At 37.5% G+C, this 27,684-nt stretch overlaps 3 protein-coding genes across 7 annotated transcripts; 1 reads left to right on the forward strand and 2 right to left on the reverse strand.

Moving 5' to 3' along the window:
* Positions 1-1,587: 1,587 nt before the first annotated feature.
* Positions 1,588-7,296, reverse strand: LOC136232437 (aminomethyltransferase, mitochondrial). 2 transcript variants are annotated; one of them, XM_066021612.1, is made up of 4 exons: positions 6,999-7,296; positions 3,164-3,727; positions 2,342-2,460; positions 1,588-2,217 (listed from the first exon to the last, which is right to left on the reverse strand). In XM_066021612.1, the coding sequence occupies exons 2-4, from the start codon at positions 3,722-3,724 to the stop codon at positions 1,671-1,673; spliced, it is 1,227 nt and encodes a 408-aa protein (XP_065877684.1). In that variant the 5' UTR covers positions 3,725-3,727; positions 6,999-7,296; the 3' UTR covers positions 1,588-1,670. The 2 variants fall into 2 exon arrangements, with proteins under 2 accessions (XP_065877684.1, XP_065877685.1); XM_066021613.1 differs by lacking the exon at positions 6,999-7,296 and having other exon boundaries at positions 3,164-3,758.
* A 1,623-nt stretch (positions 7,297-8,919) lies between these two features.
* LOC136234269 (uncharacterized) lies at positions 8,920-15,366 on the forward strand. Of its 4 annotated transcripts, XM_066024090.1 has the most exons (8): positions 8,948-9,076; positions 9,490-9,601; positions 10,770-11,025; positions 11,113-11,241; positions 11,338-11,496; positions 14,047-14,219; positions 14,308-14,413; positions 15,087-15,366. In XM_066024090.1, the coding sequence occupies exons 3-8, from the start codon at positions 10,792-10,794 to the stop codon at positions 15,114-15,116; spliced, it is 831 nt and encodes a 276-aa protein (XP_065880162.1). In that variant the 5' UTR covers positions 8,948-9,076; positions 9,490-9,601; positions 10,770-10,791; the 3' UTR covers positions 15,117-15,366. The 4 variants fall into 4 exon arrangements, with proteins under 4 accessions (XP_065880161.1, XP_065880164.1, XP_065880163.1 ...); XM_066024089.1 differs by lacking the exon at positions 9,490-9,601 and having other exon boundaries at positions 8,920-9,076; XM_066024091.1 differs by lacking the exon at positions 9,490-9,601 and having other exon boundaries at positions 8,921-9,076; positions 11,113-11,232.
* On the reverse strand, positions 15,339-20,660 carry LOC136234268 (uncharacterized). The gene is made up of 6 exons (XM_066024088.1): positions 20,135-20,660; positions 19,412-20,059; positions 17,935-18,384; positions 17,003-17,175; positions 16,728-16,911; positions 15,339-15,592 (listed from the first exon to the last, which is right to left on the reverse strand). The coding sequence occupies exons 1-6, from the start codon at positions 20,537-20,539 to the stop codon at positions 15,497-15,499; spliced, it is 1,956 nt and encodes a 651-aa protein (XP_065880160.1). The 5' UTR covers positions 20,540-20,660; the 3' UTR covers positions 15,339-15,496.
* Positions 20,661-27,684: the final 7,024 nt, after the last annotated feature.

Consider the following 27,684-nt stretch of genomic DNA (forward strand, 5'->3'; position numbering starts at 1 on the left):
AATTAGTTTTTCCAACAGTAAACAATAGGTAAAACAAACAGACCCTAACTCTATTGAGATGTGTAAACAAATGCACAACACTGATCCTAAAATGTATTTGACGAAGGATTGTTTTACATGTATAAGGAGTTATATAGCTCACTTGTTAAGCAATGTGAGATATTTAACGCATCATCATCACAATATCATATAAACAATGGTCTAACTTACCATAAAAGCTACTTGATAATATGAGAATTGTCTCACTTGTATAAAAGTCATATAACTCACTTGTTAAGCAACGTGAGATATTTAATAGTAGAATTGTAAATGACTCGAGCCGTTCATGAGTGGGTTCGGCGTTCAGCTCAATAAAAACTCAATCGCATTTGGCTCGATTAATAAAAGAGCTGATCTTGAGCACAGTAAAATTTGGTTTGAAAGCTCGCGAATAAGCTCATTTATAGGTTCGTGAATAAGTTCATCTACAAACTCGATTATAATGTTCATGAACATGTTCGTGAACAAACTCGATTCGATTATTATTTTAATAGTAGTATTTCTATAAAGGAGAAAATATAAAACTACACTTTAATAATAGTATTTTTTATAAAGGAAAAATATAAAACTACCTAGTTTTATATGAAACTATAATTTTGTAGATTACGTAGCTTATGAATATAATTAATGAGTTGTTCGCGGACGAAGTTCATGAACAGAACTAACAAACTACGCATAAGCAAAACTCATAACAAATAAACGAGTTGCTTGCGAATAGCTCACGATCAGATAATATTTTTAAGGGTTAATTACAAGTAGATGTCATGTGGTTACACGAATTTACAGATGGGTACTTCTGGCATTTTCCTTTACAAACACAATCCAGTGATTTGCAAAATTTTGCATTTTTTTACTTTGCCAAATTTGGTGATAACGACCTCAAAATTAAAATTTTTTAAGAATTAAAGTTGTTTAGTATCATATTTACTATGGAACCATATTTTTAATTTTTCAAAATCATCATTTTTGGAATTTTCTCTCTTTAAACGTTAACTTTCTCTCTCATAAAAAAATACCTAAATGACCTCAAATATAAAAAGTTGAAGAATTAAAGTTGCTTAAAATATCATTTAACTCTTAAAAAATTTCAGTCGAGATCGTTATCGGTCAAATTCTGACAAAGTGAACCTAAATGCAAAATTTTGCAAACCAGCGTTTGCAAAAAAAAAAAAAAAAAAAAAAAACCTCACAGATGTCCATCTACAAATCAGTGAAAACACAGGGCACCTATATGTAATTAACCATTTTCTTAATGAACCAAGTTCAAATAGGACGTTGAGCTCGACCTTGTCCATTTTCTATCGATCGAACATGAGCAGGCCAAAACTCACCTCAGCTCAATTACAACCCTATTTAACACATCGAAACGCTCGTGACACAAAAAAAAAATTGAATCAAGTACAGTGACACTAACCTAATAATTGACACGAACACGAACATGAACACGACCCACCTACACGAATTTCCACCCGTAACGTAATTTGCTCTCCAATTGAAACATCCAATAGCATTATTCATGTTTCTCAAACAATATGATGCAATTCAACATCAAAAAAGACACAAGTTATCATTGAAAGTATTCAATTTTAACAAGAAACAAGTCAAAATCAGGACCTAAAACACCAGAAAAATTAAGTTGGCTTGTAATATTTAGTAGGTACAAAGGGCATTTTCGTCACAATTCCATCGTAGCCCTTACCGCGTACCAAAAGTTTCACTTTAGTCCCTGCTTTGTGTAATCCAGATTTCACATACCCCATAGAAATATTCTTCTTCAAGCAAGGACTAAATCCTCCACTTGTAATTTCCCCAATATTTGCCCCTTTATCATCCTGAATCTCGCTGTGGGATCTCGGAGGCGGTCCGGTTGAGGTGAATCCGACACGACGGATTTTCGGACCCTCTGCGAGTTGTTTGAGAATTACCTCTGCCCCAAGAAACCCGCCTTCTGCTCTCCTTCTCTTCCCGATTGCCCATGTTAACCCTGCCTCGACAGGCGTAGTGTGCTGCTCCATGTCGTTACCGTATAAACATAAGCCAGCTTCGAGCCTGAGACTGTCACGTGCACCTAACCCGGTCAGCCTAACTTTTCCTTCGGACTTTTCTAAGATCGCCTTGGCGAGATCCACTGCATTCTCCGAAGGGACTGAGATTTCGAAGCCGTCTTCACCCGTGTACCTGAAACTCCCAAATCGGCAGAAGCTCATGGACATGGAAACGTTATTTCTAAAAGAATAGCTAGGGAACGGTAATGGAAACGGAAATATACTAATGTAGGCACGAAAATGATACTAAAATATACCCTGTCCTAGTGAGAAAGCATGCTGATCCGTTGATGTCGATCATACGAAAATCCCCGAAGTATATCTTGCTCAAATCTTCTTTCGTCAGATGTTGAAGAACCGGGGCAGCAAGAGGACCCTGTGATAGAAAAATCGGGAAAATCCGCTGTGAATGCCAATGACAAGAGATATCTGGCAACATTAAAGATGCGATACACGAGGAATAAACGAAACAGGTTCAGGAACAATCATCAAATCTTTAACAAGCATAAAATGAGTCGTGAAAAAACCGAAACAACGCGATAAATATGAAGAATCACAAGGCTGCCGTGTTCATCACTATAGCTATGTGATAGGGCTTAATTATATCGACAAAGGAGTCAAAATCAAATCTTTAACTAGCGTAAATGAGAGTCGTGAAAAAACCGAAACAACTCGATAAATACGAAGCATCACAAGGCTTCCATGTTCATCACTTTAGCTATCTGATAGGGCGTAATTATATAGACAACAGAGTCAAAATCAAATCTTTAGCGAGCATCAAAGAGAGTCGTGAAAAAACCGAAACAACTCTGATAAATATGAAGAGTCACAAGGCTGCCATGTTCATCAGTATAGCTATGTTATACGGCTTAATTATATCAACGAAGGAGTCAAAATCAAATCTTTAACAAGCATAAAAAAAGTCATGAAAAACCCGAAAAAACTCGATAAATATGAAGAATCACAAGGCTGCCGTGTTCATCACTATAGCTATTTGATAGGGCTTACTTATATCAACATACAAGCATAAAAGAGAGTCATGAAAAAACCGAAACAACTCAATAAATATGAAGAATTACCTGAAGGGCGAGGAGAGATCTCTCATCGTGGATATGCCACGAGACATCTCCGCCTTTTGCCTTGAATGACTTCATATGCTCCTCAATGTGAGCCAGATCCTTATCCCTACATCCTGCATTCACAACCAAGTATATATGATGATCACCGACCTTGGTGATCACGGAATCATCAATTGCCCCTCCCTTCTCGTTGGTAAACACCGTTAGAGTCCCAGTTCCGTGTGGAAGCGCAGCAACATCGGCTATAACGAGCTTCTCGAGGAAAGGAACAGCATCTTTGCCATTGAGGCTCAATCCACACATATGGGCGACATCGAAGAGGCTACCGTTTTGCCTACAGTTTATCGTAGAGTCCATGATGGAGTCCTTATACTGAATCGGCATGCTCCATCCAGCAAACGGCACCATTTTCCCGCCGTTGGCAACATGGAAGTCATAAAGAGCAGTCTTTTTTAGTTCAGCTTCTGAGGCGAAGTATCGACGACCCACAGCCTTTTTGTCCGCCTGAGCAAGACGTCGAGTGATTGATTGGCCAAGTTGCCATAGGCCGCCTCCTCTCATTTTCTACGACGAAATAACCATAGAAAATCTTAGAATGCAACTTATATTAGAAGTTTCGGGAGGCCCGTTATAATACAAACAAGCTATTTTGCACGGAAATGGACATGGGAAACGTTATTTCTAAAACAAAACATTCATAAAATAGCCTTGAAACGACAAAGGGAAAGGACACGGACATGGAAACAAAATGCAGAAACGCTACTAAAGAGGAGTATCCGTGCAACACTGGTGGAATCAAAAATCAAAAGATAAGACGTGCAATCGCAAGAACAAGAGATCTACATGGTTTGGCTAATTACGCCTACAACCAAAGGCGAAGAGAAACACATAATTCATTAGTAATTGACAAGTTGATACAACACCTAACTCTCTAATTTTCAAATTCCATCAGACCTAGAGACGGATCTAGGGGGTCGAAAGGGAGTTGAGCACACACTGGTCGTCGGAAAACTCCATTGAACCTGTGTACGGAACTTCAATTTTTCAGGGTAAAGATACCTAAAATAATTCGATTAAGCAACCATAGTTTTTGAAGGACCCCTATCAATGAATCTTGGATCCGTCACTATTTAGACACGATTATTACCCAAACACTCATACACATACATATTTCAAGAGCACAAGCTTCAAAACTCTCAGAGAAAGTTTCCGATTCATATTTTAATTACCGAAACAAAACTCAATAGAATTCTAGACATATCTTAACATACATTCAAATGACATTGTTTATAGCAAAAGGAACTAATAAAAAGGCCTAAATACATCTGTTGCCCTGTACTTGGTCCATAACTTCAACGGTCCCTCTGCAACTTTCAAAAGTTCCAAATGAACTCATTCTTGTCCAATTGAATTCAATAACCCTCGAGAACCGGGTTAGTCAAACCAATGGAGTTATTGAATGCAATCAGACAAGAAACTTCAACTGTCCCTCTGAAACTTTCAAAAGTTCCAAATGACCTGATTCTTGTCCAATTGCATTCAATAACCCTCGAGAACCGGGTTAGTCAAACCAATGGAGTTATTGAATGCAATCAGACAAGAAACTTCAACTGTCCCTCTGAAACTTTCAAAAGTTCCAAATGACCTGATTCTTGTCCAATTGCATTCAATAACCCTCGAGAACCGGGTTAGTCAAACCAATGGAGTTATTGAATGCAATCAGACAAGAAACTTCAACTGTCCCTCTGAAACTTTTAAAAGTTCCAAATGACTTCATTCTTGTCCAATTGCATTCAATAACCCCCGAGAACCGAGATAGTCAAACCAAGAGAGTTATTAAATGCAATTAGACAAGAAACTTCAACTGTCCCTCTGAAACTTTCAAAAGTTCCAAATAACCTCATTCTTGTCCAATTGCATTCAATAACCCTTGAGAACCCAGATATTCAAACCAAGGGAGTTATTGAATGCAATTACACAAGAAACTTCAACTGTCCCTCTGAAACTTTTAAAAGTTCCAAATGATCTCATCCTTGTCCAATTGCATTCAATAACCCTCGAGAACCAAGATAGTCAAACCAAGGTAGTTATTGAATGCAATTAGACAAGAAACTTCAACTGTCCCTCTGAAACTTTTAAAAGTTCCAAATGACCTCATTCTTGTCCAATTGCATTCAGTAACCCTTGAGAACCGAGATAGTCAAACCAAGGTAGTTATTGAATGCAATTAGACAAGAAACTTCAACTGTCCCTCTGAAACTTTCAAAAGTTCCAAATGACCTCATTCTTGTCCAATTGCATTCAATAACCTCGAGAACTTTCAAAAGTTCTAAATGACCTCAACTAAGGAGTTATTGAATGCAATTAGACAAGAAACTTCAACTATCCCTCTGAAACTTTTAAAAGTTCCAAATGACCTCATCCTTGTCCAATTAAATTCAATAACCCTCGAGAACCGAGATAGTCAAATCAACGGAGTTATCGAATGCAATTAGACAACAATACGGGTAATTTGGAACTTTTGAAAGTTCATTGAGCCTGATGAAAACTAGTAGCTAGCAGAAATGTTGATGAAATTGGAACTTTTTACATTTCATATGTTCCAAAATTTGCTGCAAAAATTTGATATTCTAACAAGCAACAATCTAATTAAGTTCCCAAACATGTGAAAAGATGAAGCTGTGGCTAGATTCAATTCAACCACTGTAAACTGATAAAATGCCATGGCAGCCACATCAGGCCTTTTCAACAGAAATGCAGCTAATTGTATTGATTCAATCTCAGAAACCAGAAAAAGTAACACAACACAACACAACAACTTAACCCTAATTGAAAATTCAAACAGAAAATGTGAATTCGGAAACGAAAACCCAATCAAGATCTCATTTTCAATGCTCAGATCAGACAATCAAAACAGAATCTGATTGAAACAAGACTCAAACTTTGCAACATAATTGTGTATTGACGGAAAAACCCATAAACCAAAAATTTGGTATTCTAACAAGCAACAATCTAATTTAGTTCCCAAACATGTAAAAAGATGGGGTAAAGTAAATTACACCCATGGACACTGAACTTTACTGATTTTCACGGTATGACCACTAAACTTTAAAATGTAACATAAAAGTCATTCAACCACACAGTTTCTAACGTTGTGGCTACTAAACTTCAATTAACGCCTCAAAATAACAGTTGAACTCCTCAAAATGAAATGGTTCACATTTTTTATTTTCCAAAACAACAATTTCTCGAGTTTTCTATCTCTAAAAATTCACTTTCTCTCTACTAACCAAACAACACATAAATAACCTCAAAATGAAAACGAAAAAGTTGAATAACTAAAGTCGCTTAGAATATCCTTAATTCTTAATATTTAAAATTTCTATTTTGAGGCGTTAATTGAAGTTTAGTTGTCATAATGTTAGAAACTCTATAAAGTGTGATTTTTATGTTAAAGTTTTGAAGTTTAATGGTAATACTGTGAAAATGAGTTAAAGTTCAATAGCCATTGATGTAATTTACCCTAAAAATATGAACCTCTGGCTAGATTCAATCCAACCACTGTAAAATGAGGAAATGCCATGGCAGCCACATCAGGCCTTTTCAACAGAAATGCAGCTATTCAATCTCAGAAACCAGAAGAAGTAACACAACAACTTAACCCCAATTGAAAATTGAATCAGAAAATGTGAATTCGGAAAAGAAAACCCAATCAAGATCTCATTTTCAATGCTCAGATCAGACAATCAAAACAGAATCTGATTGAAACAATATTGAAACTTTGGAAGACGAATAACCCATAACCCAAAAAGAGGGGAAAAGTGGAGAAACTTACAGTGGTGATAGTGTGTGGTTCAATAGAGAGCAAATCTGAGGAGAGAGAAGCAGAACATCCCTGCACTAATCTAGATATGGGGGAAATAAAGGCTCAACCTTTTATATGTGTAGGGTATTATTATAGTGATTTTAATATAAAATATTTGGTGGGTAATGTAAGGAGGTGGGTGGAGGGAGGTTTTATCTGTGCCAAATCAAGAAAGAAACAGCCAATTTCAACCCCATCTGAAGTGAGTGGTTTTAAGACTTTGTTGTGGGTCTAGTTTAGAACGGAGTGAAGATGAAGAGTGTATGGTGAATAGCAGTGGAAGTGGGAACAGGGGATTTTGAGATGTTAAGATGTGGAGTTAAAAGAAAGGAAGAAAAGGAAAAAGGATAGTTGGTGAGATTTGAGAAAGATTCTACCAAGTGCAATTATAATAAATTAGGGTGAGTGGGGATGTAAATGAGTAGAGCGATTCAGGGGTTCGGATCGAGTCATGAACAGTTCAGTGTTCGGTTCGATTTATAAATTAGCCAAACTTAAACACGATAAAATTTGGCTCGAAAGCTCACGAACTGGACTCATGAACAATTTATAAATTCATGAACACGCTCGTGAGCAAATTTAATTCAATTATTCTTTTAATAAGCGATAAGGTGCAAAAATACTCTTAACGTTGACAATAATGAGCAATTTTACCTCTAACGCTCGCAGTCAATACCAAGTTTACTTTTAAAATTGGTAAGTTGAGTCAATTTCAGATATGATTATAAAAAATACAGATGTTTTGCTACTTATTATGCAGCAGTTACATATCGGTTAGTTCTAAAAAAATTCACATTTTTGTGATTTAGTAATAGAATTATAGATCAATATTTTTAAATTCGATAAATATTTAAATTTTTCCGTTTACTCGTACAAAATACAGTATAATTTTTTATTTTTTTATTTTATTTTTTTCACGTCTATTCATGTGTTTGTGATCTGTTAATAATGAGTAATAAAATGGCGCATATGATAAAATTTGTGACTGAGAAGACAGTTTGATGAATTATTTCTCAAATTAACTCAATTGTTCTAGGCTACCAATATTAAGGGTAAAATTGCGTCAATTTAAACGTTAGGGGTACAATTGTGCCTACCTGTTAATGTTAGAGGTATTTTTACATATTATCCCTTTTAATAATAATAATTTTGGGAAAATATAAAACAATGTAATTCTTTTTGTAGATTTCAAAACTACGTAGACTTGTGCTAAAGAAATTGCAAATTAATATTTTAATTAGTAAAAATAATTAATTGGTTGTTCACAAGCGAAGTTCATGAACTGAATTAACGAGCTGCTCGCGAACAGCTCGTGAGAAGCGCACGAACAAAATGTTGAGTTTGAGTTCGTCAATTTTCTAACAAGTCAATCATAAACAGGTCAAAATGTAGATCGGTTCGACTCAATTACCGTCCTAAAAAGTGAGCATGGATTTTACTTTACGACTTAAAACACATCTAGAACAACATCATACTAATATACTTTAATAACTTTGGCTTCATTTCTTATGTGATATTGAGTTTATTTTTGTCTAGCATCATCCACTCTAACACGGTTGTTATACGTCTATCAACTTCCCCTTAGTTCATCACGATTGTAATAACATAATCTAATATTATATTGATATTATATTATATGTTTTAATTTAAATTGCATATATTGGATCTCACAGTTTTAAATTAATAGCAATCAGCTTGATATTAATTTAAAACTGTGAGATCCAATATGTACAATTTAAATTAATTTAGGCGGGATCGTGCCATAACTTAAAAATCAAGGGAAAATTATATAGAAAGATAGAAAGAAAACACGACATCGTTTCAAAAACAGTAAACGACGCCGTTCATGATGGCGCGGAAATCATCTAGCTGTGAACCAGGTTTCGACACAAAATGCGAAAATGACAAAGCTTTCATCATCTCCCTTAACCCCAAAATCTCTGGTTAAAATTGGTTGCTTCATTTACTACTCCGAAGATTCTTTTGCTTCCACGCCTCTCTTTCTCTCTCCTCTCCCCTTTGATGGTCTCCTCCAAATCCTAAATAAGGTAATTTCTTCTCTGTTCTATTTAATTTTACTTCCACAACCTAATTAGATTATCAATTTCTAAATTTTACTTCTCTGCTAATGGTTTAAGAACATGATTTGATTTAGAGGTATGCTTAGCATCCTATTTAGTTTGATTATGGTAATTAGAATAGGAATTAAAAACTTTTCTGGAGTTAAAATACTCTTTCTCATTAGGTTTGTTTGCTTGTCTATTTAAAGTTTTGGAGTTTGTACTCTTAGGAGAGATGCATATGTGTGAGCTTGAGATTGTGCTCTTATGAGAGATGCATATTTGAGCTTCAGCTTGTGCTCTTAGGAGATATGCATATGTCTAACTGGTCATGTTAAGCGGGTTTTCTATGTAAATTGTGTTGTCGTGTTACATATTAACAGCAGCGATCCAATTTCCAGTGGAACATGTTAAGCCGAGCTTTGGCCTGTTCACGCTCAGTTCGGCAAAAAATGGACCAGATCAAGCTCAACTTCCTGTTCAAGCTCAATTTATTAAGAAAATTATGTGATTGTGAGTTGCTCGCAAACAATTGGTTTATTTGTTCAAGAGCTTTGCCTTGCAAGCACCTCATAATTATGTTCATGAACTTTAGTCTCGAGTAACTCATTAATTATGTTCGTAAGCTACATAGTTTGAAACCTACAAAACTAAATTTTCACACAAAACCACGTACTTCTAAATTTCCTCATTCATAGAAATACTATTATTTCAAAAAATCGAAGAGCTTGCTCGCGAACCTATTCATGAACATTATAATCGAATTTGTTCACGGACCTATAATCGAGCCTGCTCAAGCTCAACTAGTTTTGTTTACGAATCGAGCCTCATAATCGTGCTAAAACTCGGCTCATTTATAAATCAAGCCAAACACCTTCGAACTTTTATCATGAGCGGCTCAACTCATGTACAACACTAATTTTTGGTAAAACTTAGTATCCCAATCATCAACAATCATGGAATTATGTTATATGGATTTGCAAAATTAATGATAGAAATAGAGCTGTAATCAAGCCGAGCCGAGCTTTAGCCTGAGCTTAATATCCTGTTGCAAGCATGTTCCATTAATTCTGCCCATGAACTGCGCTCACAAACAACTCATTGATTATGTCCATTTGAAAAAAAAAAAAAAAAAAGGGCGGCCCGGTCGCATTACGCGTCCCCGCTGAGCGAGGGTCCGGGGAGGGGTCCCACCACAAGGGTGTATTGGGGGCAAGCCTTCCCTTGCCAATTTAATTGGCAAGAGGCCGCTCCTAAGACTCGAACCCGTGACCTCTGGTCACACGGCGACAACGTTTTACTGTTGCGCCAAGGCTCGCCCTCTATTATGTCCATTTGAAATTTCTTTAAAATTACATAGTTTTGAAACGTAAAAACTAAAGTTTACACAAAACTACGTTGTTTTATATTTCTCCCTTTATAGAATTATTATTATAAAAAAAAATAGTTGAACTAAGTTTGCTCACGAGTGTGTTCATGAGAGCTTTTTCATGAACCTATAACCGAGCCTGCCCGCGAGCTTTCGAGCCAAATTTCACTGTGCTCAAGCTCAGCTCGTTTATAAATTGAGCCGAATGCCGAGCCACTCACTCATTTACAGCCCTAAATAGGAAATGTTTTCATTTGTTTACTTTGATTTTGTAATTTGTGTAAAAATATTTTTGTTCTTCTTCTTTTGAAGGTGATGATATCATGGTTCAACCATGGTAATGGTCTATCTATCTGGAAGTATTAGCAAGTACAATCTCTATATAGCCAATAACAGACTTAAAAATGCTCCTCCCAAATCCAAGATCACCCATTTAACTCCCTTCTCTAGAAATTTGTGTGTTCAGTTTCATATTACACTTCAGAATTCTGCTCTTGATTGGACTAAACCTAGCCAATTCCGGACTCATCATCACGTACCGCAGCGAGTTGCTTCCAACAGATGGCTGGTGAGCACTAGAATACCTCTCTGCTAACTTGCTTTGCTTCTTATCATTTGAGCTATCAATATGACTTGGTTTATTAAAACGCTGCAGTGTCGATCACATGATTCCGTTTCGCCTGATGATGAGTATCGTTCGTCTCGAAACATAGCAATCAGTTTGTTTAGACGGTACAGGAATGTTATTGATCGAGGAGGAGGTGACAATCTCAAAGTATATTCAGTAATTTGCTCGTTTGCTTTGGTATCTATAAGGCTGCAATGTATTGAATTGAATTGAATTGAACCGAACTGTATCTGTTATGTTTATGTATATCAGGAGTTCATCAGTGCTGGAGTGAATGCGTATGCTCTAGGTTGTACCGATGAAGGATTGCGAAAAGAACTTATTGCTATGAAGGAATCCGGTGTCGAAATTGAAGCTATGGAGAAGTATGGAGGAAGCACCAGTGTTAAGTCTAAGATATTTGCAAAGGAGGTTAGCTAGATCATGAATCAAAAACTAATGATTATATTATATGTTGATGGGTACCTAGGTTGAGGTCGTTAAGTCACTGGTCCTGTGTTCGGGGACGGGGTCGGCCCCCAGTATGGACTCCGATTGTGAAGTTAGTGATCGTTGTGCATGAAGTATATAGAGTGAGAAAGGAGAGAGAGCTAATAAAGAACCGGTCTTTTGGAATGATGGGCAGAGTGGGTAAAGACACTCTCTAAGAGACTCTTCATTCATGAGTTCGTGGATGTCGGGACCTTCATATATGGTGCGTTGAGCTGTGATCGAGGGAGTTAATGAACATCTTACATTGTTAGTAGACCTTGATCATGAATAAAAAATTTATGATTATATTTATATGTTGATGGAGTACATAGGATGAGGTTGTTAGGTTACTCGTCCTATGTTGGGGTCGGGCCCCTGTATGGACTAAGTTTGTGAAGTTAGTGATCGTTGTGCATAAAGTATATAGGGTGAGAAAGGAGAGAGAGCTAATAAAGAACCCGTCTTTTGGAATGATGGTAAGAGTGGGTAAAGACCCTCTCTAAGAGACTTTTCATCCATGAGTTCATGGAAGTTGGGACCTTCGTATATGGGGCGGAGCCGTGATCGAGAGAGTGAACGAACTTCTTATATTGTTAATAGACCTTGATCATGAATCAAAAACTTATGATTATATTTATATGTTGATGGAGTACCTAAGATGAGGGCGAGCCTTGGCGCAACGGTAAACGTTGTTGTCGTGAGTGGAGTCGGTAAGGACCCTCTCTAAGAAACGTCATTCATGAGTTCGTGGATGTTGGGTCACTGGTCATGTGTTGGGGTTGGCCCCCTGCATTGACTCCGATTGTAAAGTTAGTGATCATTGTGCATAAAGTGTATAGAGCGAGAAAGGAGAGAGAGAGAGAGCTAATAAAGAACCCATCTTTTCAAATGATGATTTCTAATATTTATAGTTTATGAGCGGAGTCGGTAAAGACCAAAGACCCTCTCTAAGAGAGTCTTCATTCATAAGTTCGTGGATGTTGGGTCACTGGTCCTATGTTGGGGCCGCCCCCTGTATGGACTCCGATTGTGAAGTTAGTGATCATTGTGCATAAAGTGTATAGAGCGAGAAAGGAGAGAGAGAGAGAGCTAAGAAAGAACCCGTCTTTTAGAATGACGATTTCTAATGTTTATAGTTTATGAGCAGAGTCGGTAAACGTTGTTGTCGTGTGACCGAAAGCTCACGGGTTCGAGTCATAGGAGCGGCCTCTTGCCAAAAATATTGGCAGGGGAAGGCTTGCCCCCAATACACCCTTGTGGTGGGACCCCTCCCCGGACCCTCGCTTAGTGGGGACGTGTAGTGCACCGCCCTTATGAGCGGAGTCAGTAAAGACCCTCTCTAAGAGACTCTTCATTCATGAGTTCGTGGATGTTGGATCACTGGTCCTGTGTTGGGCGGCCCCTGTATGGACTCTGATTGTGAAGTTAGTGATCATTGTGCATAAAGTATATAGAGAAAAAAAGGAGAGAGAGAGCTAATAAAGAATCCATCTTTTGGAATGATGATTTCTAATATTTATAGTTTATGAGCAGAGTCGGTAAAGACTCGTGGATGTTGGGACCTTCATATATCGTGTGTCAAGATTAGTTATGATCGAGGGAATGAATGAAATCTCCTTACCAAAATACGGATTCTTCATAAAGCTCTATCTCTCTTCCTCTCTACATCCTCTCTCTATATACTTTTGTGCGCATTGATAACTAACTTAACCATAGGAGTCCAAAAGACGGATTCTTCGTTATGCTCTATCGCTCCTCCTCTCTACATTACGTTGTGCAGGTCGATGAGTATTGCGAAATGTTTGCTTCCCAACTTCTTATATTGTTAATTGACCTTGATAATGAATAAAAAACTTATGATTATATGTGTATGTTGATGGTTGTTAAGTCGTTGGTCCTGTCTTGGGGTCGGCCCCTTGTATGGACACCGATTATGAAGTTAGTAATCATTGTGCAGAAAGTATATAGAGCGAGAAAGCCGAGAGAGCTAATAAAGAACCCTGTTTTGGATTGATGATTTCTAATATTTATTGTTTATGAGCTGAGTCGGTAAATAACCGTTCCCTCGATCACAGCTAGTCTCAACGCTCGATATATGAAGGTCCCAACATCCACGAACTCCAATTGTGAAGTTAGTGATCATTGTGCATAAAGTATATAGAGCGAGAAAGGAGATAGCTAATAAAGAACCCGTCTTTTGGAATGATGATTTCTAGTATTTATAGTTTATGAGCAGATCGGTAAAGACCCTCTATGGGACTCTTCATTCATGAGTTCGTGGATGTCGGGACCTTCATATATCGTGTATTGAGACTAGTTGTGATCGAGGGAATGAATGAAGTCTCTTTACTAAAACACGGATTCTTCATTATGCCCTATCTCGCTTCTCTCTATACTTTATGCACATTTAACTAACTTAATCATCGGAGTCCAAAAGACGAATTCTTCATTACGCTCTATCGATCTTCCTCACTACATTCTGTTGTGCAGGTCGATGAGTGTATTCTATGGTCGAGCATTGTATTCATTACCATATTGTGTACGCCACAACCGACCGTTGTTAGATGGTCAGCTACAGCTCCAGTATCAGATGAAGTACAACTTCAGTGGAAAGGTTTTTGTGCCCTCATAGCAAATGCATACTATGTCAAGGGAATGGCATGGTGAGCGCCCCCGATTATTTATTATCTCCGTCGATGTTTTTGTTGTTCATTTCAAACTGAGTAAATTGTGTTGTTTTATTTGGTAAAGGATGCCCGTAAAGACTCTTCAGTTAGAGCAAATGGCAGTTGTCGGGTACTCTGAGGAACCATCCATTGTTGCTAGCCGAATGCAATTAGTATTTAGCACTCTTGAGGTGAAAAAAAACCGTGTTCAAAACACCGGATGCTAATGTTTAAAAAATGGTATCAGGTGTTAAATGCACCACTGGTCACTTAATTTACATGGTTATCTTAAAATGGTCACTTAATTTCAATTTGTCTCAATAAAATCACTCAACTTTAAGTTTTGTCTCAATTAGGTCATTATGACGATTTCAGTAATTAAAAAACATCGGAATGATGATATAAGTGATGCGTCAATATGTGACAACTCATATTTCTAACCGAAATGACACGACATGCACATATGGGCCACCTGGCTATTACATGTCGATGTTTTTTATGTTTTCATAAAAGTACCCGAAATATAGCTGTCACGTTTCGATTAGAGATTTGAGTTAACTCATATTGGCGTGTCACCCATGTCATTATTTCGATGCGTTTTAATCACTAAAATCGACGGAGTGACCTAATTGAGACAAAACTCAAAGTTGAGTGATTTTATTGAGACAAATTGTAGCTGAATGACCATTTTGAGACATCCATATAAAATCAGTGACCAATAATGCATTTAACCCATGGTATCAGATATCAAACGTGTCAAATGAGGTTTTTCCTCCGAAACAACATTATTCCAAGGAAAAATCGCAGTACATACCTATGATTCCGGAGGATGTCAATGGATGTAACATTCATATATTTTTGCAGGTTGTAAGTCCGCAATGGCCAAGGGTATAGGACCGAATCGGGTTTCTTCTTCCATTTGAAGTTCGCAATTCACTGCAGTAGCAGGTTTGCATTCAACATTCACAAAGCAAAAGTGTCCGTGTAAAGTTATATGTACCGAAGCATCCCGAATTGCAATATAAAATAACAATGATGTTGCTTCAACCTGGAAGTTATAGATGCTGTCTAATAATTCACTACTGTATAGTTACATTCAACTTGATGCATGATAAATAAACTTGAAACAGAAAACTTGCTATAACTTCCGGAAATTCTTTGGAACGAATCACTAGTGCCATTTACATCTTTTATGTGTATCAAGCTAAATTACATAAATAACTCGAACAAAATTGGTAAAGACCAAAACTGAGAGCGGGTAGTGCGTATCCAAGTTACAAGATGTCAGGAGAAGTAAGAAATCCGGCAGGGTCTTTTAGAACCTTCCGCGCACGCCAATATACAGCGTTTGCTGTTTCAGATGTTCCAAGCTGCAAAACAAGTTGAACATTTGTTAGTATATTAAAACTAGAAAGATGCAAATGCTTCAAAATTAGTGTTTGACAAACTAATGTATCACACGATAACGAATGTCACATATTCTACTATTATGTTACTCTTATTTCACAGACAACCGAGGGACCGAAACAAGAAGAGCACAGCCATATTCTGACTTCAAAATATCACATGATAACGCATGTTGCATGTATTTTGCCATTCTATTACTTTTAGAGGGTGTTTGTTAGAGGGGATAAAGATATGGGGATAGAAATAGGGATAAAAAAAATTGAAATGAGTTATCCAATGTTTATTTCCCTCAAATCCTATACCCAAGAGGGGGTGGTATAAGGAGATGGGATAAGCTCCTGCGATTTTAAGAGGATGGAAAAATCCATCTTATCCCTCAAATTAATACCATGTAGTTTAAATAAAGTTAAAATAGTAAAATGTATTATTTTATCCCTATTCCTATTCCACATACCAAACATTGATTAATAATTCTAGACTATCATATTTTTATCCTTATCCCAACCATTTATCCTTATCCATATTCCAATAGAATACGAAACGCCCCGTTATTTCATAGGCAACCGAGAAACACAATTCTGTTACTCTTATTTCCTAGACAACCGAGCTAACGAGTGTCGCATGTATTCTACCATTCTGTTACTCTTATTTTGTAGACAGCCGAGCGACCAAAACAATAAGAGCACAGCCATATTCTGACTTCAAAATTACCAAGTGCTTGATTAACTAATGTATCACAAGATAACGTTTGTCGCATCGTAGGGGTAGCAATTTCTGACACGAAAACACGATTTATAGAGACAATCCGACTGACACGACACGATTGACACGCAAATCATTTTTCTAGCATTTATAACATATACAACCATATGGAACATATATACGAGATAACACGATTTTGACACGAAACACGAAATTGCCACCTTTCGCATGTATTCTACCATTCTGTTATTCTTGTTTCATAGACAACCGAGATAACGGGTGTCGCATGTATTCTACCATTCTGTTACTCTGATTTCATAGACAACTGAGCAACCGAAACAAGAAGAGCACATCCATTTCTGAATTCTGAAGAAAGAAAAGAGAGAGCCACATCACCTTAACCTCCATGGCATGGTAATCTCGCCACAATCTCACATTCTGATCATGAGTTGAAAGTGCAGAATCATATATTTTTCTTGCATTTTCGAGGCAAGCTTTATCGCCAAGAGATGCAAGATTCTCTTCCAACTCTATGCAAGTTTTGTACAAAACAAGACCTGGGCGTGGCAGCGCGAGAAAACTGCAATTGACAAGAAAACAAGACGAGGGATGAAGTTGCTTCTAGTTATTGGCGAAATGATAACAAACAGAATGCACAACAGCAATTATACCGTTTATACATCTCTCTTGCATGCTGAACTCCATCCTTCTGAAGAACACAATTGGTCAAGCAAGAAGGAAGGGAGAACCCATCATCACTGCCACCGTATTTAGCTACTGAAGTGAACGATAACTCGACCAGTTTATTAAAGTAGCGCTTTTCCGATACGAAAAATTTGATTGCCTGCAATATGAGATCTTGTTAAAACTAGTTCTCAACCTCCAAACTTTGTAATTTAATTGTTTCCGACTTTTTGGTACTAAAAAAACACACAAAATTCATCCCAAGTAATTAAGAGGTCGCACTGATTATAAAACAGAACGTTGGATCTGCACGCAAACTAGCTGCGAGATGTTTTGATTACCCACTAAAAAAAGGAAAAACTTTCCTATATACTTCAAACTTCAAAAGCTGTATGTCTAAATTTCATCTTATATTTCATAAGGCAAACACTTCATAGTTCACATGGAAAATTATGCAAAGACTTAACAGAAATCTGTTATTGGTAAATTCTCCATACGGGAAACAAAAAAGTTGAGCAATAAGATGCAGATATAGAAGAAACAAGACTAAAACCGACCAACATTCGTCCCAAGTAATTAAGAGTGTCGCAATGCTTATAAAGCAGAACGTTGGATCTGCACCTAAACTAGCTGCTAGATGTTTTGGATTACCCACTAAAAAAGGAATACCTTTCCTATCTATTTCAAACATCAGAAAGCTGTATGTCTAAATTTCATCTTATATTTCATAAGGCGGACACTTCTTTCACATGGAAAATTATGCACGACTCGACAGAAATCAGTGATAGGTAAATTCTCCATATGGAAAACAAAAAAACTTGAGCAATAAGGTGCAAACATAAAAGAAACAACTAATAGTAATAAAAAAATGTAAACTTGACAGCAGAAAATGCAAGAATAAATGAGTACAAAAACTTACCATTATCCAGAAGTCCTCAGCTTCTGCTATTTTTGCTTTCGTCAAAACGCGTCTAAGGAGTTCAAAGACTGAATCCATATCAGCTTTACTTGGTTGGGGAATATTCTTTGTGACGTATCTAATTTCGATTGAGGCCCTTAAGAGCCACAATTTTACTGAATCTGATAGCTTCCCAGTACAAAGTTTTTCTGCTAGCTTCCTGGCTTCATCTAGCCTCCTTAGTTGCAAGTGCAATAAAACATATTCACAAGCAAGATCCTCAGAAATGATTCCCAATGTTTCAGCTGTCTCGTATATCTTCAACAGATGAGAAATATAATCTTCAATATGACTGGATAATCCAGAGAATTCCTTCTCTTCTCTTTTAGGGGTAAGAACATCCATAAAAAACTTTGCATACAGTTTAAACATAGCAGGAGAAGGTAGAAATTGCACAGCCTCCTCATAAACCTATACATTCAACAAAATAGAAGTGGTAATGAGATTGCAATAAGCAAAAAAGTATTCAAACCATGAATAAAATTAGATTTCAATTTCACTATCAGAGAAAACATTCTGAATACATATCAGCTATGAAGACTGCACAGTGTAGGGCTGTCAATTTAAGACACGACAACACGATTTATAGAGAGAGCCCGCTTGACTCATCATCATTTTTGTTGCATTTATATCATATATAATCATTTGGAACATAGCACATAACAAGATTATGACATGAAAACCCATTTTGATACCCTGCTGCACACAAGTCAAAAATAAATAGTAAACTGGCTTAATACATAAGGTCTCCGAACTTGGCCAAATAATCTTACTAGTCCATGATGAACTTTAAAAATATCTCATCTATGTTGCACAGACACTCCTCTTTAGTAGCTTTTCTACGTCTCATGTCCGTGTCCATCATCGTTTGAAAGCTATTTTATCAAGGTTATGTTTTAGAAATAACATTCCAGGTGTCCGTTTCCGTGTCCAAATCCGTGCAACATAGTGTCTCATTAGCCCATCAGCTTGCTTAAAATGACTTAAACTTTAAAAAAGTGTCATATATGTTGCACGGACACTCCTCTTTAGTAGCATTTCTGCTTTTCATGTCCGTGTCCATGTCCATTATCGTTTGAAGGCTATTCTATCAAGGTTATGTTTTAGAAATAACATTCCAGGTGCCCGTTTCCGTGTCCAAATCCGTGCAACATAGTGTCTCATTAGCCTCTCAACTTGCTTAAAATGACTTATTGACCTACTAAACTCCGTTAAAGTGATATAAATTTCAACTTACCCAAATCCTCCACTTACACTGCCACATAGAAACTAGGGAGTTAATCATGTCACTTTAAGTAAATTGACGGGCTAATGAGATATCTCAAAAGTTAAGGGCGACAATTGGATAATTTTGCCAAGAGTTAAGCCTAAGAAATTAAAAAGACTAAGCAATGAATCTTAAGTGACAAATATTTCACTTAGTTACAAGCATTTTTACCTCAATTGCTTTCTGTAGTTGCAGTGGCATGATTCCATCACTCATCTCCTGCTTACTTCTACAGTCAGTCATTTCAAGTCTAGCAAGCCAGTCCCAGTACTCTGCATCTTTACAAAAATCTCTCTTCATATCATTCAAAATCGTATTACGCATATCTTCTGAATGTGCCAATTCTGTTGCCTCCAATATCTCCAATAACCGCTTTCTCAAGCTCATACTACCAGGAAGAGCTTCTACTGCTCCACTATAGATAGTTTGAAGAATGTTCAGCCCTTGTTCTCTAAACAAATCCACTTTCCCTTCAGAATCCTCACCATTAACATTTAACTCGTCACTATTTCTTCTTTCTTCATCAATTGACATAAACACATCACTGTTTTCTTCTCTCCATTGTTCGTCATGATCACGAACAAGAGTTCCTTTGTCCTCTCCAAGGGCAACTTTTCGGGCTTTTAACTTGTTAAGATATGTGAGTTCCATCCGAAGATACTCAACCCAAAGATCTTCTGAAGTTGGACAAATCCTCAAACCACTCTGCATCAGAGCACGAGCAGCTGCAACATTTAAGTTATAATCAAACTCCCAAGCTGCAGCATAAATCCAAACCCCTGGGACCTTCGGGTGGAACCTAATTAATTGAGCCAAAACCTAAAAAGCAAAGAAAAACAATATAAGATTTCAATCTTCCATTCAAATCAAATCATAGAAATTCATATTACTTACCTTCTTCATTCTTCCATTCCTTCGCTCTCTACAGAACTCCAAGTATCGAAACCAAAGCTCAACATCTCCTTTAAATCTAGTTACGGCTAACCGATAAATATTGACAATTCTCGAAACACCGGCAAAATCAGAAACCGAGATCTTCATTTTCTTGTTTCCGCTCTTCTTGAGATCACGCACCACCGTTTTCTTACGCAGGCGGCGAAGCGATTCCAGCTGAGTCTCATACTCAATGTAGGTCAAGTAATCCTGTTTCATCGGACTAGGTCGCTTCAATCTATACTCGTACTTTCGCCTCTGCTTGACTATCTCAGCTATCTCGGAACGTGTGAAAAGTCCGCGCTTCTCTAAATCATCGAGCTCACCGACCATGCGCTCGAGCCGGAATTGCACCGTGTCCGCCATTGTTTTCGAGTTCTGTGAGCTGACACGGGGGAATTGGAGTCGGAGGTTTTAGAAGAGATTCAATTTGATACTATAGTAGGGTTTAAGGCAGAGGACGATTGAACGAGGAAGACGCACGGAAAAGGAAAACTGCGCGGTTTGATCCTATAATCCTATTGGGACTGAGGCCCATATTTGATATCTTATTGGGCCCTAATGGGCCAGTTCCATTTTAGTGTTAGTTTCCTCTAATGGCCCATGGGCGATATCTTTCTCGAGTTACATTAAAATCATATCTAATTATAAAATTACAATTAAATCATGTTACAAAACTTAATTCTCAATATGTCATTGTTTCTTTCGTTAAACAAAAAAAATATATATCATTTTTTCTATATATCACAAATTACTTATGATTTTATACCTTAATTTATAAATTTTAGATCTCAATTCATAAATCCTAAACCCTAAAAAATAAGTAAAGGCTATGCTTACTTTGTGTATTTTCACCATTGGATTAATTTTCTAATCCATCATCCAATGGTGAAAACACATCAAGTAATGGTACTTTGTCAAAAACAAAGTAACCATAGAAAGCACCCAAAAAAATATATTTTAAACCCCGGTGCCTTCTATGGTTACTTTGTTTTTGACAAAGTACCATTATTTGGTGTGTTTTCACTGTTGGATGATGGAGTATAAAATTAATCCAATGATGAAAACACACAAAGTAGGGCTTACTTTGTTAAAAACAAAGTAAGCATAGCCTTTAAACCCCTAATTCATAAAACATATTTTTTAAATATAAAAAAACAATAAATTTTTTAATTTAATATTATTTAAATTAGTACTTGATATACTTGTAAATAATTTTTCAAATTTGAATTTCTGTTTCTATTTCTATGTAGTTGAATTGCTTAACGACTATATATTGCAACAAAAAGTAACATCACAAAAATAATTTGAAAATAATTATATATATATATATATATTATTGTCATCCAAAAATAATTTTATTTCTAATGTTATAAAAACATCGAAAAGAGATAGACCAAGCCATCTTCAGCATTGGGGCGTCTAAAGCTCCTGGGATTGATGGTCTGCCTGCTGGCTTTTACCATAAGCATTGGGATGTTGTGAATGAGGGTATCTATAATTTTATCATAGGTGTGTTTAATGGTTCTAAGGATATTGAGCTGGTAAATAGAACCCTCCTGGTTCTAATTCCTAAAATTGATAAGCCTTCTTCCTTTTTGCATATGAGACCTATCAGTCTTTGTAATGTTCTTTATAAGACGGTTACAAAGATTGTGGCTAATAGAATCCGGGGCATTCTTCCGACGATCATTTGTCAGAATCAGGGTAGTTTTGTGCCTGGTAGACAAATGATGGATAATGTGGTGATTGCCCAAGAGATGGTCCACACTATGAAGATTAGGAAGGGGAAGAAAGGCATTGTGGCTCCGAAACTGGATTTGGAGAAGGCCTATGATCGCATCAACTGGAATTTCCTGATGGAGAGTCTGGAGAGAGCTAGGATCCCGGACAGCTGGAGAAAGTTAATTAAGGTATGTATATCTTCTCATGTGTTTCAAGTTATGGTTAATGGGGATATGTCGGAGGAGTTCTCCCCGGGCCGGGGAATCCGTCAGGGTGATCCTATGAGTCCCTTCCTTTTCGTTATTGCTATGGAGAGGTTATCTCACCTGATTCAAGATGCAATTGATAATGGGAGTTTCCACCCGGTGGCTATCAATAGCTTCTGTCCCCAGGTGACTCACTTATTCTTTGCAGACGATGTCTTTATCTTTCTGGAAGGTAATGAGGAGCAGTTGAGTGTCATTATGGATATTCTTGATTGTTTTTGTTCGGCCTCTGGTCAGAAACTTAATATCCAGAAATCTAGGATGATGTGCTCTAAGAATATGAATCCGAGAGTTTGTAAAAGATTAAGTGATCTGTCAGATATTCCTCTTACTGATTCTCTTGGGAAGTATCTGGGTATTCCCCTCCACAGTGAGAGAGTGTATAAAGTTTCCTTTAAAGATACTTTGGATAAAGCCAATACGAAGTGTGCCACGTGGAAAGCCAAGACTCTTTCTCTCGCTGGCCGCCTCACGTTAATTCAATCAGTTAATTGTGCAGCTCCCAATCACATCATGCAGGCTTGTCAGCTTCCGGATCCTGTGCTTAATGATCTTGATAAGATTAACCGTAGGTTCCTGTGGGGGGAAGCTGCGGAGGGAAGAAAGATCCATCTAGTGCCTTGGAGTGAGGTTTATCAGCCGAAAGATTCTGGTGGTCTGGGCATTAGGAAAGCTAAGGACAATAATAAAGTTTTATTAATGAAACTCCTTTGGCGTATGTGGCAATGCCCCTCCTCTCTTTGGGTTCGCCTTCTTTGTGGTAAGTATCGGAAAGATAAAATCTTCGGGGGCCCTAAGGAGAGAGTTGTCAATTGTTCCTTCCTCTGAAAAGGGCTTAGCGCCGTGTTTGCAGAGTTCTGCTTGGGGGTTGGTCTGGAGGTGGGTAATGGTAAGACCATTAGTTTCTGGTTTGACACCTGGATTGGGGATAAACCATTAGTAGATGTGTGTACTTCCCCCCCGCCTAGTGATATCCGTAACTGGAGGATTGCCGATGTGGTGGACTCTGAGGGGGACTGGATCTGGTCAAAGTTTGATACCTTCTTTAGCCTAGAGACTCTCCTTAGAATTCGGGGAGTGAAGATTAGTAATCAAGAGGAAGACATGGATAGGCATTGCTGGGCGCTGACTAATAATGGAGTTTATTCTTGCAAATCTGCCTTTGGAGCTTTTACCCTCAATAGGTCCGATCCTCCCTCGGATGTTTGGAAGTCCATTTGGGCCCTCAAAGTCCCTTACCGTATTAGGAGTTTCATGTGGCTGGGAGTTAAGGACAGGTTGCTTACTAATTCGGATAGGCACAAACGACATTTGGCGGACTCAGGAGCTTGCAGTAGATGCAGAGGCCATGTTGAAACTTTGTGCCATGCTCTTGGGGATTGCTCTAAAAGTAAAGAGGTTTGGAAGAAAATTCTCCCACACCATATTCTCTCTTCCTTCATGGCCCATTCTGTGAATGACTGGTTCTTTGATGGTATTAGTGGAAAGTTACTTTCTTACATGGAGCATGGTGACATTTTCTTTGCTATTATCTGTCACCAAGTTTGGAAGTGGAGAAACGAGGAGATTTTTGGTAATAATACTGTGTTTATGCCAAACTTAGCTGAGTTCTTCTCGAATAAACTCTCCTCTATTATTGAGAGTTTCAAAGGAGAGTCCCTTGTCAGGTCTTCCTAGATTAGTGATGTCCATCTCGTGGGATGGAGCAGGCCGAGAGAGGGGGTTGTGAAGTTCAATACTGATGGCTCCTGCCTCATCAATGGTAAGATTGTTGCCGGAGGTGTTCTTAGAGATGCGGGGGGCGCCTGGCTTTCTGGGTTCACCCAGAATTTGGGGTTGGGATCTTCCTTCTTAGCGGAGCTCTGGGGTATTCTCTCTGGTATCAAACTTGCTAAAAGGTTGGGCGTTAAGAGGCTTTCTGTGGAGTCTGATAACATGGAGGCCATCAAAATGATTTCTGAGAATCATGTTATGGGCCTTAATAGCCGCAACCTTATCAAAGCTATTAAAAGGCTTTGCTCTTCCTTTGAGATCTTAGAGTTCAGTCACATTTTTAGAGAGCAGAACCGTGTTGCGGATCGCTTGGCTGCGGCAGGCCATGAGGGGATGTTAGGTGTTACTACCCTTTCTGACCCCCCCTATCTTTCTCTCTTCTCTTCTTTTAGAGGATAGGATTGGAGTTAGCTTCCCTAGGCTAATCCCAGGTTAGTTGTGTTTTGTTTGTTTTTTCCTTTCCTGTTTCTACCAAAAAAAAAACATCAATTAAGGGTTTAATATTAACACACTGAACCGATTTTAGATATCATTAAAACAATTGAATATTTGGTTTACGTATTTTATACCAGTTGTATATCAGTTGGTTCACAATGCACAAGTTTTACGTGTTTTACGACCTTAGAATATGTTTAGGGACGACACACTTTTAAAAGCAATATCACATTTAGGATTTTTGTTGAACAATTACAAAATATTGAATGAGAAGTTTTTGGGATGAGTGGAGGACGGAATTACTCTATTTAAGACGTCTGTAGTACTGCCTCGAGAATGTGCAAGCAGACTAATAACTGATTGCCTTCAAGATAAAATAGTCTAGCCACTCTGTAAATCGATTTGGATATGCACGAATCAAAATCGTTCAATAACCACATTCAGAGAGATGAAAGATGAAAAAAAAACAACTCAATTTTTTTTAGAATGATATTTCAATAAAGATAATTTTTTTTTTTTTTTGCTTTAGTTTTTTCCAAACAAAATTGGGAATTGCATAAAAAAACACAGAAAAGTTATTAATTAGTTAAAAGAAGATTGATTAAGAGATAATTCTAATACAATTTTTAAAAATTAGTTAATTAAATAATTAAAAGTAATAATTTAATTAAATACAATATTTTCTCCAAAAATATGTGTTCACAACATATTAACTCGGTCTGGTTCGGTTCGATCAGATAGACCGCAGCGACGCATGTGTATTTATTGTGGTCAAAAGTCAAACAAGTCTTATATAGGTTATCTCCCTTCTATAAATGGGCATCCTATTGTGCACACTCCAATATTAGGAGGCACCACTTTATAAACCCTTCTTGTAAATGATAAGTTTTTCTCAGTGAGATTCTTAATACATCATATATCCCTTGTGAAACTCTAAGGTTATATAAGTGAGATATAATACAATACTTTTCTAAATTCACAAATAGACTTCAACCTGACACTTCCCTAGTTGAACTTTTTAAACGTTTTATTAAGCAGTAACTTCAAAACTTAAAATCGGGCATAGACAAAGGTATTTTTTGACTTGAACTTTTACGTAGTGATTAAAATTTAGATTTTACTAGAGTAACACGTAGTCTTGGACTCTATCTCTAACATTATAGCATGCCAAACCTTTTCAGATTGTAGTTCAAAAAGCTCGTGTTTTTAATGTCCATGCACGTCTACACCGATATATTAAACGCTCTAGAATTTCTACCCAAAATTCACACGAAGCGACTTCACTCCCACGATCACATAAGTGAGTCTATCATAAATAGTCTTGTAACTAGATACTTCACTCCAAATGAAGTATAGTTCTCATTAAGAATTTTTATTACCTCGTGATCATGATAGTTGAGAATCTTCTTGATCATGATTGTTAACATTTTCACAGCTTCTCTAATTCCTATAGCAAGAAAAATTAATTAGCTCGTCGAATTTTCAGGGTGTATCGTTAGTTCTATGAAGGCTTAATACATCATTTGTCTTCTGAACTTGTCCAAAAAGTTTGATTGGCCTCCTAAACTTTCAAGGTATCCTGATAGCCCCTTCAATTTGTATAAAATGTTCAGGTAACCTCTTGAACTTGCGTAAAATGTAATCAATTAATCAATCGGTTGTAAAAAAAAGTAGGTTAAATGCGGAAGATGTATTGCATGCATCTAAAAAAAAAAGTAAAACGACCAAAGTCGGGGTATACCGTTCTAATATTAGGGAACACAAATTTGACAGTTGAGTAAGTAAAAACTTCATTTTTAGTCTATTATTTGAATTATGTAATGACATTTTAAGGCTCGTGTAACACATCTTTCATATGCAGCTTACATTTTATGCAACCGAGTGATTAATTGATTATATTTTACGTAAGTTTAAAAGGCTAACTGAATATTTTGTACAAATGAAGGATCGAAACACTTTGAAAGTTCAAGAAGTCAATCAAATTTTTTGAACAAATTCAGGGAGCGGTCTGTAAACGCAATTGATTCATTGGCCTCCTATAAATTAGTAGTGTTGATTGCTTTAAAAAAAAATAGTGTTGATATGAATTCTAATTAATCAAACATCATATGGGAAACAAATAGCAAAAAAAACAAACTAATTAATTTCTAAACAAATTTATATTTCCATCTCTGCAAAAATTACAAGTTCTTGCTCTTACTAATCAGAGATTAATTAATGTATTAAGTATTGAAAAATAAAGGATTATATACTTCAAGGATTTTTACTATTATTATTATTATTATTATTATTATTATTATTATTATTATTACCTATCCCAAAACCAAAACCAATCCCCATTCCAAATCCCATGCCAATATTCCCATTCCCAACTTTATCTCCACCACCACCACCGCCAGCTCCTCCACCAAAACCACTTCCATAACCTGACCCTCCACCGGAACCACCTCCACCACCACCTCCGCTGCCGCCACCTCCTCCACCACCACCACCACTACCAAAACCACCACCTGCCCCATATCCACTACCATGCCCATACCCTCCACTAAAGCCACCTCCCCCTCCTCCTCCTCCGCCACCACCACCTCCTCCTCCTCCGCCCTCACCACCACCACCACCAAAACCTCTCCCATCACCATACCCTCCTCCATTTGAACCCCCTCCACCACCCTCACCTCCGCCGCCACCACCTCCTCCTCCGGCCCCTATTCCACCACCAAATCCACTACCATGACCAGCCCCTTCACCTAAACCTCCACCACCACCACCACTTCCACCTCCTCCACCACCGCCACCGCTTCCAACTCCAGCTCCAGCGCCATAACCATGACCGGACCCTCCTCCATCTATCCCACCACTACCTCCGCCTTCTCCACCTCCACCTCCTCCACCTCCACCATTACTCCCTACACCTGCTCCATAGCCTTCACCATGTCCGGAACCACCTCCGTCACCACCTCCACCTCCTCCTCCGCCGCCGCCACCACCACCACCCCCTCCTCGCCCGTAAAAGTTTCCACAACTTCTCCAATTCCGATAGCAAGAATCTTCTTGATCATTGTCGAAATTCAATTTCTCGTCTACCGCATTACCTCCATTTCCGATATTGATCAAAGCACAAATAATACTCAAAACCAGAAGAGCTCCGAATGATAATTTAGCAGCCATGGCCAAAAGTTTTAATCGCTTGGTGATCTCCTCCTCTCTTCTGTCTCTTATTTATAAGAGTGAAGTAGTGACTTGGAAATTCTATCATTAATTGTTTAATTATATAATTATTGTTAATTAGTAATTAATGATTAATTACTTTAA

The sequence above is a fragment of the Euphorbia lathyris genome, chromosome 6, assembly GCF_963576675.1.
Source record: "Euphorbia lathyris chromosome 6, ddEupLath1.1, whole genome shotgun sequence".
Lineage (NCBI taxonomy): Eukaryota > Viridiplantae > Streptophyta > Magnoliopsida > Malpighiales > Euphorbiaceae > Euphorbia > Euphorbia lathyris.

Coding starts and splice junctions, on each gene's coding strand:
- LOC136232437 (XM_066021612.1), bottom strand. CDS start 3,724: ATGAGAGGAGGCGGCCTATGGCAACTTGGCCAATCAATCACTCGACGT. Junction 2,461..3,163: donor GATCTCTCCTCGCCCTTCAG/GTAATTCTTCAT, acceptor TTTCTATCACAG/GGTCCTCTTGCTGCCCCGGT. Junction 2,218..2,341: donor TGCTTTCTCACTAGGACAGG/GTATATTTTAGT, acceptor TGGGAGTTTCAG/GTACACGGGTGAAGACGGCT.
- LOC136234269 (XM_066024089.1), top strand. CDS start 10,792: ATGGTAATGGTCTATCTATCTGGAAGTATTAGCAAGTACAATCTCTAT. Junction 11,497..14,046: donor CTAAGATATTTGCAAAGGAG/GTTAGCTAGATC, acceptor TCTGTTGTGCAG/GTCGATGAGTGTATTCTATG. Junction 14,414..15,086: donor TAGTATTTAGCACTCTTGAG/GTGAAAAAAAAC, acceptor ATATTTTTGCAG/GTTGTAAGTCCGCAATGGCC.
- LOC136234268 (XM_066024088.1), bottom strand. CDS start 20,539: ATGGCGGACACGGTGCAATTCCGGCTCGAGCGCATGGTCGGTGAGCTC. Junction 16,912..17,002: donor GCAAGAGAGATGTATAAACG/GTATAATTGCTG, acceptor TGTCAATTGCAG/TTTTCTCGCGCTGCCACGCC. Junction 15,593..16,727: donor ACCATGCCATGGAGGTTAAG/GTGATGTGGCTC, acceptor CTTGTTTTGCAG/CTTGGAACATCTGAAACAGC.